The sequence below is a fragment of the Aristolochia californica genome, unplaced genomic scaffold (assembly GCF_029961685.1).
Source record: "Aristolochia californica isolate CCGP_79_NKW_82.1479 unplaced genomic scaffold, dmAriCali1.0.hap1 SCAF_1, whole genome shotgun sequence".
Lineage (NCBI taxonomy): Eukaryota > Viridiplantae > Streptophyta > Magnoliopsida > Piperales > Aristolochiaceae > Aristolochia > Aristolochia californica.
In genome coordinates, this window is record NW_027181770.1 from 56,914,231 (window position 1) to 56,929,596 (window position 15,366).

At 37.1% G+C, this 15,366-nt stretch overlaps 1 protein-coding gene across 1 annotated transcript; it reads right to left on the reverse strand.

Annotated features, from left to right (window-relative positions):
* Positions 1-3,576: 3,576 nt before the first annotated feature.
* On the reverse strand, positions 3,577-7,511 carry LOC137952213 (chloroplast envelope quinone oxidoreductase homolog). Its single transcript, XM_068799293.1, has 4 exons — positions 7,001-7,511; positions 5,790-5,931; positions 5,429-5,520; positions 3,577-4,542 (listed from the first exon to the last, which is right to left on the reverse strand). The coding sequence occupies exons 1-4, from the start codon at positions 7,064-7,066 to the stop codon at positions 3,859-3,861; spliced, it is 984 nt and encodes a 327-aa protein (XP_068655394.1). The 5' UTR covers positions 7,067-7,511; the 3' UTR covers positions 3,577-3,858.
* Positions 7,512-15,366: the final 7,855 nt, after the last annotated feature.

Genomic DNA, 15,366 nt, shown 5'->3' on the forward strand with positions numbered 1-15,366 from the left:
GCCGCCATGATGGTAAGTGGGAGACGAGAGGTGAGGTGAGGTGACTGCTACTTCTTATATTTTGGTCAAAGCTGACCGCTACTTGCTCAACCTCTTTCCTTGGCATTTCAGAATCTCAGGTGTGAACGTGGCCTTGCGGAATTCTGCAGTAACTTGGAAGCTTCGAGTTGGTACAGAGGAGGAATACGATAATAAAATATTTAACCCGACCTCGTCAGTCGCCATGTTTGAAATTGAATTGATCAGGAACGACCAGTCCACCATTTTTAATCCGGACAAAAACCCTTTCAAACCAAACAACCTCCATTTGTACGATTGAGAATTTGACTCACATTAGCTTAACCTCTGGTTAATAATAAGATTTACTAACACAAGAAAATTTGAAATTAGTTTTGCCAAAAAGCCTCAATCTTTGCAAAGGAGTATTGAACAACAATTACTTGTTCTAAAGATTTCAAGATATTGTTAATCTCAAGATCATCATCCAATATAGTTTTGATGATAACAAAAATCTTGAAGTAGTTATGTGCCTTAAAAAGATTTTTTAGATAGTATTAAATGAAAAAAAAAAACAGCTCAACTCCTTGTTCGAACAAAGGCATGTAGTCAAACAAACTTTCTCTATAAAAAGAGTATTGAAAGAATCATGGCCGACCAATTATAAAAGTTCGAACAAAGCACCTTGTGAAATGATGAAATGAAGAGGATTGAGGGAAGAAAGAAGGAGAGAAGGTTGCTCAAAGACGGGCTCTCATTAGGGATTCAGATTGACACCTAACCCATCTTATTACTTAAGTGAAAATAGAGTACAAAGACATAAATATGCTTGTACGCTTAACCGCTTATAACTCCCACTCTACGCCTCCAAATTACATGAAAATGAAACCATAGAGACATCTAAACATGCTGAGTAAAATAGTGCCCTTACGTGGAAATATAGACCATGTAAAATTACCAAACTACTTTTGATACTGTTTTTGAACACTCCCCTCAAGCTGGAGCACAAATGTCTATAAATCCTTGCTTGTTACAGAATGCATCAAATTCATGTTTACCCAAGGCTTTAGTAAACATATCACTAGATCAGACACCAAGGTAACAACTTCTTTCCACATCACTGTATCTCGAATACAATAGCAGTCAACCTATATATATTTTATTCTTTCATGGAATACTCGGTTTCCTACAATGAATATAGTTGTCTGATTATCACAATACATGGTCATAGATTCAACAATTTATAAATTCAATTCCCGAACAACTGATCTTACCCACATCAACTCATTAACAGTATAAGCCTACCTTTATACTTAGCATCTACTCTAGAACATATCACAATTTTTTGTTTCTTGATCTTTCAACTTATCAAATTTCCTTCCAAAGATACACAATAGCCAGTGGTGGATTTTCTATCAATTTTGGATAAAGAATAATTTACATTTGAGAAGTCTTTATCTTTAAGTGACCATGAGTTCAAAGAATAAACCCTTTCCAAGTGATCCCTTTAAATATTTTAATATTCTCTATACAACCTCTATATATACCTTGCTCAGACACTAAATAAAATGGCTAACCACACTTACAAAAAAAAAAAATATATATATATATATATATATATATATAGATATTTGGACAAGTGATTGTGGCATAAATTAGTTTTCGACTAGCTTGTCATAAACAATTTTGTACTTGAGTTCATCACTACTTTCATCCTAAAGATAATGAACACCTTATATAGGGGTCTCAATGGTTCTACACTTGTAATATGTCTATGACATACTTCCTTTGTGTAAGTACAAACATGCCTTCTAAAAACTTCAATTCCAATGAAGTATTTCCAAGAACAAAATCTTTGATTTGGAAGTGCTTAGCTAGGTGCACCTTTTACCTCCTCTATGCCTTTGACGTCACATCCTAATAAAATAATGTCATCCACATATACCGATAGTACCACTATACCAGATGACTACTTTATAACAATGAGAGAGTGGTCATAGTGACTCCGAGAGAATCCAAACAACATAAGCACCTGGATGAACTTCTCAAACCACGCCCTAGGGCTCTATTTAAGACCACATATGAGCCTTCTTGAGTCTATACACTTTTCTAGTCTCCTCATGAGCAACATATCCAAGAGGTTTCTCCATATAGACCTTTTACTCCAAGTCATCATACAAGAAGACATTTTTAATATCCAGTTGGAAAAGTGTTCAATCCTAATTAACAATAACAAATACTGGAATACATAATGAAGTCAATCTGGCTACTGGTGACAAAGTCTCAAATACATCAATGTCATACGTTTGGGTGTATCATTTAGAAACCAATCGGTGTTTATACCTCTCAATGGAACCATCCCATTTGTATTTCACAATATATACCTAACAGCATTGAATAACGGTAGCATTGGGAGACAAATCACATAAAGTCCATGTCCTTGACAATTTATTAATGGAAGAACCAAACATATGGGTACAACATACACACCCCAAGGAGATAAAGGGAACAAAATAGCTGAAGGCATCAACACTTGGATGAGAATTTTACCCCCAAGAAATGAAGAGGCAGCTTGTTGATAAAGAAACAAGCAGTAAGTATTGCATCAGTCCAATATGTCTCGGTAACATTCATATGAATATGCATCGCCCATGCAACTTCTAAAAGTTGACAATTCTTATGTTCAACTACACCATTCTATTATGGAGAAAATATACATGATGAAAAAATAAAATAAATAATTTTTTTAATAACATATATAAAATTTATATTATAATATAAATAAAAACTCCTATCCCTCTTTTTAAGAAAAATTATTTTATTTATATGAAATTAAAATATTTTATACTAAATAACAACATTAAGAGTAGTACTTATTTCAAATGTAATATTGCTATAGTATATATGATATGGATAGTCATTGTATGTAGTATTATTTGTTATGCATAATTTATTATATTCAATGTATAATTAACTATAAATTATTCGGAGCCTCTTTGGCCGTTTGCTTAGCTTAGAGTCACTTCTTCTGGTCAGTTTTTACTTAGTTCCATGACTAGCGTCAATTAAGGTGGCTCCATCGTCCCTTTGCGTAACATGGGTGACATTCACACACACTCTCCTGGCTCACCTGGTCATTTTCAATGTCAATTCTGCGTGACTTTGCATTTGGTTTTGCGACATGGATTAATCCCCAAGTAACCAATGAGTCAAAAGTTCCACTCAATCCTTTGCCTTCTGTATATTCTATCAATCATCTACTCTGCAATTTCTTAACTACTACTACTTGGTGAGATTGCAATCTTACCACGTTGGGGAAGCCTCAAACATCACCAAAACATTGGATCAAAGCAAATTCCAAAGGCTCCCCCTCCCTTGCTCAAAAGAATGGAACCTCGGACTTCTGATTGAGTGTGAACAGGTGCACCATCAGCATAATCACAAGTACAGTGAAACAAATCACCAAGCTGATACTTATCTTCCAAAGGGAGTTGCTTCTACATCAGCGAAGGAGATCCTGATATGAAATCAATTTGATTGTCGACATTATTCTTGGGCACAAAGCCAGCAAATAATCAAAACAGAAATGAGAAATAATAAGCACCTAACAGTTGTTTACAAGCCATCAGGAACAAAATGATTATGCAAGTTTGAACGATAGAGAAGTCTCACTCGTACACGCCAGCAAAAACAACACAATATCTATCTACTTCCTATAAACAACCAAAACAACAAAATCCATTGTTCCTATACAGAACCTAAACAATGCAACACTTTTCTTTAGTAGAGGAAGTTCACAATGTAAGCAGACAGTACACCATATCATGTGTGTCTCACCCAGGAGAACGTAGAAGTTCTTGTTTATGGCTCAACAATGATCTTGCCAGTAGCATGGCTTTCAATGCACTTGCCCCAGGCATCCTCTGCCTTGCTCAGAGGGAACGTCGAATCCACTGTTGTCTTCAACTTTCCTTCCCCTGCCAAGCCAACCAGATACTCCAACGTAATCCCGTTGGGAGACAAGAACACCATCACCATCTTCTTCTTCGAGAAAGTCACCTTTTTAACAACAAAGGTCCACATGGTACTTCCACTTGCAGGAAGATTTACCACCTTCCCATATTCAGACAAATTGCGTTGGTAAGTTGACCAAGAAATACCCTCCGCGCAATTGATAACTACATCGTATTTCTTACCAGAAGGGCTCTTCAAGGCAGCACCCTCTGGAGTCTTATAGTCAAGAACCTCATCTGCTCCCAAGTTCTTGACAAACTCCAGATTCCGAGCTCCACACGTTGCAGTGACATGGTGGCCACCTAGCTTTGCAAGCTGAACTGCATAATGACCAACTCCACCAGAGGCAGCCGTAACTAACACATTTTTTATCTTTCCAGTTCCATCAAGACTTACACCTCCTGCAGTCAATGCCTGGTGAGCCGCAAGGCCTGCTGCTATTAAACCTGCACCTTCAGCTGCAGAAATTTGTTCTGGCCGCTTAACTGTAAGTTTCTCCTTGGCCACTGCAAACTCTGCCAAACCACCACTCTGTTGCATGGATATAGATTGAGAAATGTCAGATATAAGAAAAACAACAATTTGGAAAATGCATTCAATAGGTTCAAGGAAAAATATATTTTCAACTCTCTTATTTTCTCATGTTCAACTTACTGTTAGTTTACCTCCTATTAATAATCAAACTACATTATGATCAAGTTTTTCCCCTGTCATCTATCTCCTAAGTCCCAATCCCAGTTTTCCACAACTTCAGCCAATCTGCCATTCCTCACTCCAAACTCAGATGGGGTTGGCTGATTCAGATAGGACCTTAACTTGCATCCATGAAAATAATCATTACACTAGGTCTACACTTTGAGTTTAACAACTGGAAGGATCTCTACTTGCACTTTCGAATGTCAAATATAATCTAATTTGAAAGGGATTCTCATTCTATCCAGTATCTAAAAATTTATTGTAGATTGGCTGAATAATATCAAACTCATCAAATCATGATGATTCCAAAAAGGCAGACACACTCCAAATATTTCATTTCTTTTCTATTTTTTGAAATTTTTTGTCACGTATTCTAGCACGAAACAATTTCCATACCCATTTTAATAAGTAGATCACCACCACAAACGCACAGTTATTTATTAGAACAACTAGCTTTATGTTCCTTTCAAAACTTCAACAAATGCCGGCTTTTTGCACTGATGTAAGGCATCTTGTAAGCAGTGACCTATGTAAATTATAAATGCAAAAAAAAAAATTTATTCTGGAAAATGCATTTTTAAGTGAAAGGAAAATGTTTTTGAATAAATTAACTGTCTGTCTCATAGATAATGGCCATCACAGAAAATTCCCAGATCAATCTGAATTCCTTCCAAATAACAGAATGCTGCACCAAAACAAGATGGAGTTTGCTAGCACTCACAAAGTTATCAAGCATGGCCACCACTTTATCTCCTGCTTTGAATTTCGTAACTCCTGAACCAACCTCAATTACCTCTCCAGATGTATCGGTTACTGTATCAGGAACAGTGACAAAGAATTACAACACAAATAGAATGTATAGCTGGAATCTGTATGATAAAGCCCTTTAATCAAATCTATACAGTCTATTAACAGAAAAGGAATTTGGAGAAGCCACACTGAGAATTTATGACCTTGCATTTCATCTTAGCTGCAAGGAAAATATCAATCTACTGTAACATAATATACAGAAAAATGGTTTTCAGATTTTTTTTCCCACAAGGTAGGAAGAGAAGCCTCAAAGCCTTTAGATTCATCTTTACCTGGAACATGAGGAAATTTACTAGGCTGAAAAGGCCGCATTACTCCGTTCTGAATCTTCCAGTCAATTGGATTTAAGGCAGCTGCTTCCACTTTTATTAAAACTTCATCTTTTTTTGGAGAAGGAACTGGAAGCTCCACATGCTGCAAGAGCAAACAGTAATAGCTATGAATAACAAAACAAGGCTCAAGGCTTAGGCCATGTGGTGATTATCAAGAAATATGTCAGTATCAAAGAGGAAATAAAAATATCAGAAAATAAAAAAAGAAAAACAAAACAGAATTATACCAACTTAGAAATCTAACATTTACTTTGGAGTTCTATATCATTAAATTCTTTGTAAAACAGTACAGGCCTTTTTTTTTGGCTTGCTGCAACATCTTGTAGAAAGATCAATTTGTAATACAGAAAGTTTGCCCTGTACTTTCCATCATTTGCAACAGAAAGTTTCTCTTCTCTTTATTGTTTAAGGGCTTATATTTCATAACTACACGGGTAAAAAACTGGTAAAGATTGATTCTCAAGCATCACATATACAGCAACATATCCGAACCCTCCTTCTGAACTGGCTGAGAAGAATTGAGTCTCAGGCACCCACTGTGGTAACTGATTCCTCATGCCAAACTGTTCTTTAGGGTGTTATTACAAATTGTTATTCAAACAAATCTAACCACTGCAATCAATACTAGGATAAACGCGCTCCTAAGTCAAGCAGTGAAACTACAAAACGTACAGGCCTCCTAATTCCCTTCTTATTTGCTTTCTTTTGACCTATCCGCTAAAATAAAAACCAGACATCCCTTCTGGAATCCAGTCTCTGATTATTCCACTTCTGCTTAAAACTGGATTTACCCCTACTCACCTAAAAAAAGGATAACAGAGCAAATCTTAATTCATATGCTGTCTCCGAACTCCTGCCTAAAGGACAACGGTTTTTTTTTTTTTTTCCAGAACGGTAGTGTCAATTAAAAGTAGAATCTGATCAGAAGTTGTTGGAAGCTTCCATAAGGGCATGCTGATGCTACTAGTAAACACTCATCAATGGATCAAGGAAAGAAGTAATCAAAATCTTTCAACCCAGAACAGAGCACTCACGCAATAACAAAATCTCGAGAGACGCAGCCAAAAAAAAAAAAAAAAAAAAGGCGAGAAGAAATCCAAGAAAACGAAAAGCGAAATCAGATAAAGAGAAAACAGTGAGGTATGCATCACCTTCAAGGCAGCGACGCCACCACCATAGCCACTGTACTGAAGTGCTCTCATAACTTTCCCTGCCATTAGAAAGAAGAAGGGAAGAGAAGAAACTTGGTTGGATCTTGGGTAAAGGGGGGAGAAGAAACCGTAGACGAGGTATTTTCTGAATCCCGATAACTCTCCTTAACTGGCTATTTATATAATTTCGTTAGCCGCCGCCATGATGTGAACGAAAAGAGGGGGAGGCCATACAATATGAACAAAAGGCAAGCTCATCGAGAAGCCAGTCTGGCAAGGCAGAGGTGGGATTCCCCAGCAGCTGTGAAAGGGACAGCCGACTGTTATTGCTTCCACTATGGTCAAAGTCGACTGCTACTTGCTTAACCTCTCTCGGTGGCTCTGGTCTGGACGGGTCCCTTGCGGAGTGGATCACCCAAAACTCTCACCGATGAATATGATTATAAAAAAATTTGCCAACGCGTTTCAGGGTCCCGACGTCGTCATTCCAGAAGAGAAAGTCGATGTGTTTGAAATAGAATTGGTCAGGAACGACCAGCGCACCCATTACTTATTTATCCAGACCAGAATTTGTCGCGGACAACTCCTTTTCCAAAACCTAACGACCTTCATTTCTACGATCGAGTAAACGTTTGCTTTACAGATTACAACTCAGAGCCTATAATTTTTTGTGTTTTAGTTTCTGTTATCCTTCTCTCCCATTTTTGTACATGTCATTATCGAATTCATATTTTACTAACCATAAACTTGTTCACAACATTTCTTACTTTTGCACAGTAGATTCCTCACCTAAAAAAAGTCTACCATTCTAGAAAATGTCTTCTTCCATGGATAGCTTCAAGGGTTCTATATATTTTAATGGCTTTACCCTCTAGAAAAGCTTATCTTGTTTTTGTTAACCCAACTCTTATGGGCAAGTAACTGATCAGCCCTCTTCTAATATAAGATGGCAGAGGCAGACCTGCCCGGATGGAGGGATTGAGGTTTTTTGGAATGTCTTAACTGTTATCGGTGAAAAATTCTCTCTTCTCCTAATTTCACCACCTTCCTCCTCCTTCCCCTCCTCCCAAGATTTTTTTTTGCTTGGAATTTCTTATATTGATTCATCCATTCTTTCCTAATTCGTTTATGACTTTCTCTTTCTTCCAGACTAACAAGGGCTAATAAAGTAGCAATATCATCCCATCGTGTTCCATGACGCTAGAATTATTTTGTTAGTCTATCACCTGATCTCTTGACTTCTACCTGCTACTCTTTCCAAGTCTTTATCATCTGCTTCCGCCACATTTCTAGTATTCGTATCATTGTTATAAAAAACGATTTGGATAAGTGACGGAGTTCGATCAAACTGGGTTCCTGGGTCTAATCGATTCAGGAATGACATCATTTTACATTATTTTAAAAAAAAAGAACTCAAAAGGGCAAAAAACTGTATGGCAAAGTCCCTTCCCTTCCCTTTCCTCGATCTTCATGCAACAGAGAGGTCACCGTGGGAACTCTTGCTCAACCTTCCCCTCCCTTCTTCTAGTAGGGTAGGGCCTGCCGCCTTCCTCGAAGCTCCTCATCCACCCTTCTCCCTGTGCATAGATGCGGTTTCCCATTTCCACGACTGAAGTAGGGGAGGGGGGACAATTGTCCGACCTGGATTTTTGTTCTTTTAACGCTTCTTTGATTAAAACGTGAAAGTTAATTTTCTTCTTTAAAATGTACAAAAGATAAAAAGGGGCACTGTGCATCTTCAATTCTTTCCGTGAGGGTAAATGGACCCAAAACGCGAATACAGATGTATTTCGTTTCTCCCCATTTTAGGCATAAAACGATGGAAAGTAAATTCAGAGGAGTCATGCTTCACTTTCCCTCTGTCGATTACATCGGGCTCAGGAAACTCTGTTGAGAATGAGGGCTTCGGAGAAAAAAAAAAAATTCTCTGTCGCTTGCGACTGACCTTTGGCGATTACAACTCCCCTCTCTGCAACCTCTCCAACTCCTCCCTCGCTCGCAACCGTCCGCGATTTCAATTGAAACTGCACTTTCCATTGTACACACTAACACAAACAAGTACTTAACATTCTATCTCACTTTTTATTCTACTTTCCCCCTACACTTACATTGTACACTAACCCCCCCCCCCCCCCCTAAGTGTGATAAAGGAAGAGGATTTAAGCAAATAAGAAGATGATTGAATGTTTTACCCTACGACTTGAGGTTATATTTATAATTGTGTGAAGTTGTTTACAATGATTACTTAAAGAAAAGAAAAAACATAAAATATACACCAGATTGCATAATTATAATTTTATGTCATATTTATGAAAAAATTTCTTATTTTATAATCATGCTATCCTTATACATGTGGGTGTCTCTTAATATAAGTTATTTAGGTGGGTAACTTATTATTTTGTAACAAATCACGCTACAATGAAAGCAATTAATACCATTTTTCAATTCCTGATGCCCTTTAAGACGATGCCAAACTAGAATCTAGTGTAATCTTGTGAACCGTAATTTTCTAATAACATAGGATTCTGGAGGTGCATAACATAATATTTCACTATAGCGTAACATAATATATTAAACCGACACCAGTGCTATTTTTATCTTATAGTCTACTAATCTTGAATGTGGTATCTTTGAAGTATGAATTCTGAATTTTGGTATAAATTAATTTATAATTAATTTTATAATTAATTAATTTTCCGAAAAAGACCACAAATTGATAACAAATATCAATTCTCGAAAAACACTAGTTTAAGAACGATTGACCTTCAAAGCCTGTGCTCGCAGCTTTGGTCTGGAGCGAAACCACCAAAATGCGACTTTGACCAGAAGCGATGAATCCCGCTATCAGTGGGTGTTTGATTCGTATAAACTCCGAATCAGGTGCGATCTCTTCGAAACGACTTAAATAATATATAATCCGGTTTGAAATGTCGTCTTTCCGGTTTTTCCTGCAACGGTGGGGAAAGCAGTGGCAGGTGGGGGGGCATCCCTTGGAGCTGGATTTCCATGTTCGTCATTGTTTATTTAATCGTCGTCGCTGACGCTTTCTTTGGATTCTTTCCTGCTGCAAGTCTTAATAATTGTTTCTGCGGTCACCCACGTTACTTCCTTTTACTTATTCATCCTCGTTTCAGACTTCTATTTGGTAAACAATGAACAAAAAGAAGGATAAATAAATCAAATTGATACCCCCAAGAACAAGAGAAGCACTAGATAACAAATCTCCTTTTGTTCTTCCAGCTTTTATTGTTTTATCAAAATGATACGACTACATCGAATTTCACTAACACCCTCTTATGGGTAGATATTATAATTAAATTAGAGAATCATGATTTTGTATTGATTTAAGAGTCGTATTTATATATAATTTTACTGCATAAAACACCTAAACCAAAGGGTGATTCAAAAGAGTAAGAGGAATCATATTCTTATTGATGACTCAACTTATTAGTTTATATAGTCAAGATAATCTTTTTTTTATACCCCCCTCAAAATAGACCACGACAATCCTGTCTCTTGGCAAAAGTGTGAACATGGCGATGTCTTGGTAAGGAGATCAACAAGTTAGTCAACAAAAGCAATATGAGTAACATGAAGTAGACCAAATTGAACCTGATCACAAATAAAGTGAAACAACAATTACATGTTTCATTTTTTGAGTGAAACACGAGATTGGAGTTTAACTGAGTAACACCAATATTATCACAATAGACAATAGGAGAAGACTGCAACGTCACACCCAGTTCAATAAGTAAATAACACACCCACTGAAGTTCAGTAGCAGTAGTAGTAACTAATCGATACTTAGCCTCAATAAAAGAACGAGTAACAATGTGCTGTCAATAGACTCATCAAAGTGTCTTTTGATTCAAAAAATTCACTTACAACCAACAAGACTAATGATACCATCGGGAAGAACTAGCTCTCACGTCCTATTACAAGGAGGAACATCATATTCTTTATACATAGTTCAATGTCATTTATGATATTTGAGGGTTTGAGTCATGGAAATAGGTTCAAGGTCGGTTTGAGAGGGTAGGTGGGTGTGAATGTTGAGTTTTTGAATTGATTTATATATACTATTTTTGGCCTGAGTGGCCATTCAATGTTGGGTGGTAAATTGTGTTTCGGTGGATGGATGAGATAGTATTTGGTGATGGTTGGATGGGTCGTAGTTGTTGCTCAATTTTTGTTTGATGTGTTGGTGCTCAGAAGTGTGTGAATTATCATCAAAAGGAGGCATGGCTTGAGGGTGTCCATGAGGTAGAGTGTGAGAAGTTGGTTGTGGTAACGAAGTTGATGAAATAGTAAGTGTTAGTGTCGGTGGTCTATGTTAAGACTTGACTTTTCGCACCTTAATCGACTAGTCTTTTGGGGTTGTATTGGTTAGGTGCTTACATGGTATCAGAGATGGTTTGTCCCACGTTCTAATCCCTGCGTTCGCATGTTTGGCATGGGGACTTTGCATTTGCATTTGGTGGGGTGGGTATTAGTGTTTGTGGTCTATGTTAAGACTTGACTTTCCGTACCTTAATCGATTAGTCTTTTCGGGTTGTATTGGTTAGGTGCTTATAGTAATCACATGCAGAATCCAAGTATTTATGATGGTGGAGGTGAGATGATTGTAAGTGATTATTAATGGAGTTGTACAAGAATGTTGACTCTATAAACCAGACATGACAAGAAACAAATATTTTTGAAGTAGATGGTTCAAAACATAAGTAAGTACTTTGAGATGACGAGTATCCAAGAAATAAGCATGGTTTAGACCTTTGATCAAGTTTGTAAGATGTATTTGGATAAAGCAAGGGATAGCATAAACACCCAAAAATTTTTAGTTTAGAATAATCTGGCATTTTGTAGAAAATTAATTCACATGGAGATGATCAATTGAGTGTAGTGGTTATCATCCTGTTTATTAAGTAGACAATAGTTGCAAAGGCATGGGACCAGAAGGTAATTGGAAGGGAGGCATAAGAAAGTAAGGTGAGACCAGTTTCAACAATGTGATGATATTGTCTTTCTAAGTAGCCATTGTGTTTCGGAGTATGGGGCGGAGTGGTTAGGTGAGAGATGTCATTTAAAGAAAGGTAATATTTGAGGTCCATACATTCTCCCCCATTGTTTGAATAGAGTGTAATAATTTTTCATTTGAAGTAATTTTCCACAATTGCTTTGTAATGGTGAAAACTTCCTAAACTTCAGATTTTCTTTTGTGTGGGTAAAACCATATGTATTTGGTAAAGCGGTCAACGAAAATGACATAGTATTTGAAACCATCATGTAACAAAATAGGAGAAGTCCATACATCAGAAAAAATAACTTCAAGTGGTTGTGTAGAGATAAGAGATGAAGTATAGAAAGACATCTAATTACTTTTATTGCTAAGACATGCATTACATGAAAGTTCTTTTGGCATAAGAGTAGAATTTTTTTAATGATAACTAGAAAGAATGTGTTTCAAAATGGGAAGAGCAACCAATGATGCCAATTGGATGATGTGGTTTTGACTTGAGAGAAGGCAAATATTACAGATGACATGGATTTACTAGTTGATTACTCATACACTTCATCTATAGTATTGCCCGTCAAACGGATTGCCCCCGTGTGAAGTTCCTTCACATGAAATGAAGATGGTAAAAAATCATAGGAAACATTATTAGTAGTGCAAAATGGTAAAAAATCATAGGAAACATTATTAGTAGTGCAAAATTGAGATATAAAGATTAAGTTCTTTTGCATGGTTGGTATGCAAAGTATATCATTCAAAGTAAAGGTAATAGTAGGAGTTGGAAGAGATATAGAACTAGTGTGAGTGATGGAGAGACCAATGTCATCTCCAATCATAACGTCATTAGAGCCAATATAGGGTACATGAAGAGATAAGTTGTTCAAGTCTATTGTGATATGATTAGATGTTCCACTATCAAGTAACCAAGTGTGATTGTTGGAGGTGACGTTAGCAATATAATAAGCTTGTGGTTGCCATGGTGTTGTTGAAGTATATGGAGGTGGAAATCTTGTGTTGGTTGATTAAATTGGTACCCGTTAAAATGATGGACATTGCTTAGCCGAGTGCCCTTGGATGTCATAAATCTGACAAAACCCCAAATATGGACGAGGTCAAGGTTAGTTGTTGTAAGTTAGGGTACTTGAGTTAGTAGCCATGGGTGGTCGAACATGGTTGTTAGGTGATGGGCACCAACCCACATGACAGGTAAGATATTGAGAGGGTGGTTGCCAGTTGTTGTTGGACTTTGGTAGACACCAAGTGGAATTTGCTCGATTCGTTGGATTTGCAGTAATTGGAAGATGGGCATAAGGTTTCAAAAGATAGAAGTTTCTCATGAAGCTTATCAAATGTGATGGGTGTGACTCGAGCATGAACAACACAAAAAATCTCTTTGTAATCATCTCCCAATCCATCCAAGACCTTTTCTATAAGATCTTCCTCATCCATTGGTGCTCCGATTATGGCAAACACATAAGCACGGGATTTAATGTATTGAAAAAATTTAGTGATATTCATAGTACCTTTGGTGGGATTTTTTAGAAGATTTATGGCTTGTTTGATGTGGCCACCAAATGGTTTGGTATATATATTTGTAAAAATAGTTCATACTTCTCTAGAGGTGGTGGCTCGAGCAATGAATGGGATAATTGTAGGAGACCAAGAACCGATGAGGGCATTGAGAATCAATTGATCTTGTTGGATCGAGATATTGTAAGTTGGATTTGGAGAGAGATTTGCAGAGAGGATCTTCAATGGACAAGATTTGGAACCATCAATGTACCCAAGGAGATCATACTTGATGAAGAGAGTTTCAAACTGAAGCTTCCCATGAGAGATAGTATGTAGAGGTCAGTTTGAGAGGAGTTTGTGCAGAAATATCGATGGTAATGAGATGAAACTTGTTGGTGTTGAACATTGTTGAGTGCATTAGAGGATTTGGAGTTTCGTTTGTAGTGGACATAGTAATTGATTTGGCTGAGTCAACGTATGTAAAATAGTTAATGAGATAGAACTAGGAAACAGTGAACAAACAGTCCTTGACTATAAGGTTTTTTTCGCATATACAAAATTCACATGTGTGGCTCACTTACGCGCGCATAGTTCTTCTTCAACCTCCCGTTGGCAATCTGAGTAGAGGCAATTGGGATTTAACGCCTGGGTGACCGTTGCAATACGTCAGAACACCATTTAGAAGGCTCAGTCAGAGTCATTAAAGGTGCACAGAAGCTCAACCGGTACGAGTTTTTGCCAGAGTTTGTTTTCTCTTTTATTGTTTCTTTCTTCCGATTGTTGATGCTTTGCCATTGCATTGGGTAAGCTAGTGTAACCGATAGAGAAGGAATAGTTGATGGTGACAGAGGCTCGAACGGATTGCTGAAGAACAACGAGTTGTGGACACCAATGATGGTGCCAGTGGATGTTGCAAAAAGGGCATTATGAGTGGGGAGGACAAGGAGCCAATTTAAAAAAAAAAAAAAAAAAGGCAAATACGAAGGATTTAACGAGTTGCTCTGATACCATATAAGAGACTGAAGTAAACCATGATTTTATATTGATTTAAAGAGTGGTATTTATATACAATTTTACAACATAAATCACTTAAACCGAAGAGTGATTCAGAGGAGTCAAAGGAGTCATATTCTTATGGATGACTCAACTGATTAGTTCATAGAGTCAAAATAATATTTTCTTTATTGGTATCCCCCCTCGAACTAAGCATGGATGTGTCTGACTAAAGTTTGCCCCCAAAGAAATGAAGATACCAACAAACTAATCTTTTTTAGGGAAAGACTGATTAAATAACTCACCGCAATCAACTTTTTTTTAACATAACGATAGTCAATCTTTATATACTTGGGTTGATTGTTAAAGCTAAAACATTGTTGTTGTCGCCAATAGAATGAACTTAGTGGTGGTTGTGACCATGGCATAATATTCGGCCTCTATGCTCCAAGTAGCCATGGTTGTTTACAATTTTTTCCATGAAATAAGACAATAAAAAATAAACACAAGAGCCACTAAATAACACATCTAAGACATTTGGATGCCATGACAACTTGGTTAATAGAGAAGAAAATACTTGACTTAGTTAATGTAAGGTACTATGAAGTGACTGCCAGACTCTGGTATTTTCAAGTGACTCAACTGTAGCAACAGTCACTTTGGGAAGAGTAAAGCTCAAGGCACTCGAACAGAGACAGAGACAGAGACAGAGACAGACGTTAATGAGAAGCACATGAGCTCATTTACCTGATTTACCATACAGGCCTAACAGCCAAATCATGAACCACCTGGATAAAATTGAATGAACAATACAGCGTTGTCCCTGTTCACATTCCCTACAGATTGATAG

What these genes read in the sequence shown, in the direction of transcription:
- LOC137952213 (XM_068799293.1), bottom strand. Translation starts at nt 7,066, where the DNA reads ATGGCAGGGAAAGTTATGAGAGCACTTCAGTACAGTGGCTATGGTGGT. An exon ending in TAAATTTCCTCATGTTCCAG is followed by an intron (nt 5,521 to 5,789) that starts GTAAAGATGAAT and finishes TTCCTGATACAG; the next exon opens with TAACCGATACATCTGGAGAG. An exon ending in TGGCCATGCTTGATAACTTT is followed by an intron (nt 4,543 to 5,428) that starts GTGAGTGCTAGC and finishes TCCATGCAACAG; the next exon opens with AGTGGTGGTTTGGCAGAGTT.